Consider the following 1,674-nt stretch of genomic DNA (forward strand, 5'->3'; position numbering starts at 1 on the left):
TCAAGTGTTGTAGTAATTTTAATTATTAACCTCAATTATAATATATATAATTAAAATCAATAGTTAAAATTACTAAAACATCCAAAATATTGAAATACTCAAAATATTTTTTATACGGTGATGAGTATATATGTAGTACTCAATACCATATAATATACCAATACATATACAAATTATTTCATATGGTTTTAGACTTTTAGACTTAGTTTGTTTTTAATACATGATTTATTTTAATTCGATTTTTTTTTATTCATGTCATATCCACTGCTAACTATAGTAATTAATTTTTGGTGTTAGGTAGCAGAAATGGACAAAGAATTAGTTGGAGTGATTCAAGGATCAATAAAAGTGGTAACAATTCATAACCACCCTCCAAAAGATTTGGCTAAGGTTGGTTATATTTTAGGCCTAAGGGTTTCACCAAACCATAGAAGAAGAGGGATTGGATCAAGCCTAGTGGTGAGGCTAGAAGAATGGTTCAATTCCAATGATGTTGACTATGCATACATGGCCACAGAGAAAGACAACATTGCCTCAAAAAGGATCTTCATGGAAAAGTTCACTTACACCAAGTTTAGGACACCATCAATATTAGTCAACCCTGTGAACCACTACGATCTCCAAATCTCATCCAACATTGAAATTTCAAGAGTCAAGATTGAACAAGCTGAGTACCTCTATAGAAGGTTCATGAGTTCCTTTGAGTTCTTCCCCAATGACATAGATAACATTTTAAGAAACAAATTAAGTTTGGGAACATTTGTGGCCAACTTCAAAGAAGATCATTTTTGGGGTGATTTTGGGTCAAATGGGCATCAGGTACCAAACTCTTGGGCCATGCTTAGTGTATGGAATAGTGGTGAAATATTCAAAATGAGGCTTGGAAAAGCAACTTTTAGTTGCTTGTTATACACAAAGAGTTGGTGCTTGATTGATAAGATTTTCCCATGTTTGAAATTGCCTACTTTGCCCGATTTCTTTAACCCTTTTGGATTCTATTTCATGCATGGTGTGTACCATGAAGGTCCATTCTCAGGTAAATTAGTAAGGGCTTTGTGCCAATTTGTGCATAACATGGCCTCAAAGTCAAAGGATGAGAATTGCAAGATCATTGTGACTGAGGTTGGAGGGGGGAAGGATAATAATAACAATGAGCTCAACCATTATATTCCACATTGGAAGTTGCTCTCTTGTCCTGAGGATTTGTGGTGCATAAAGGTTTTGAAAAATCATCAAGGGACTACAACAACAACAAACACTTTCCATGAGTTAACCAAATCCCCACCAAGAAGAGCACTTTTTGTAGACCCAAGAGAAGTTTAAATTAAAGTGTTATCTCAAAAGATAAGTCTATGATAAAAAAAAAGGAGTATAATAAAAGGGGTGGAGTAGGGGACCAGAACCAAAAAAACCCTACAAAATATTTTGACCATAAGCTTTTTCTTTCTTGTTTTGTTAAGTAATTTAATAAAACCTTTTGTTGAGGTATTAAAGAGAGAAAATTTTAATTAGTTGAAATAAAAAATGTTATCTCTCCTGTAAAAAAAATAGGGTATCATTGCTTTTCATTTATGTTTTATATTTTTAGAATTATATTTTATAAAAAAAAAAGAATTTTATTAATTTTTGTTTTCAATTAAAATTTCTTTAAAAATTTATTAAAATATATGTATA

At 31.6% G+C, this 1,674-nt stretch overlaps 1 protein-coding gene across 1 annotated transcript in view; it reads left to right on the forward strand.

The window, feature by feature from the left end:
• LOC107616179 (probable N-acetyltransferase HLS1-like) overlaps window positions 1–1,555 on the forward strand; it is a 2,309-nt gene extending 754 nt beyond the window's left edge. The window contains exon 2 of the mRNA XM_016318176.2: window positions 298–1,555. Within this exon, the coding sequence (XP_016173662.1) occupies window positions 298–1,323 (1,026 nt within the window). The 3' untranslated portion in view covers window positions 1,324–1,555. The remainder of the gene's footprint in view (window positions 1–297) is intronic.

Source organism: Arachis ipaensis, chromosome B01, assembly GCF_000816755.2.
Source record: "Arachis ipaensis cultivar K30076 chromosome B01, Araip1.1, whole genome shotgun sequence".
Taxonomy (NCBI): domain Eukaryota; kingdom Viridiplantae; phylum Streptophyta; class Magnoliopsida; order Fabales; family Fabaceae; genus Arachis; species Arachis ipaensis.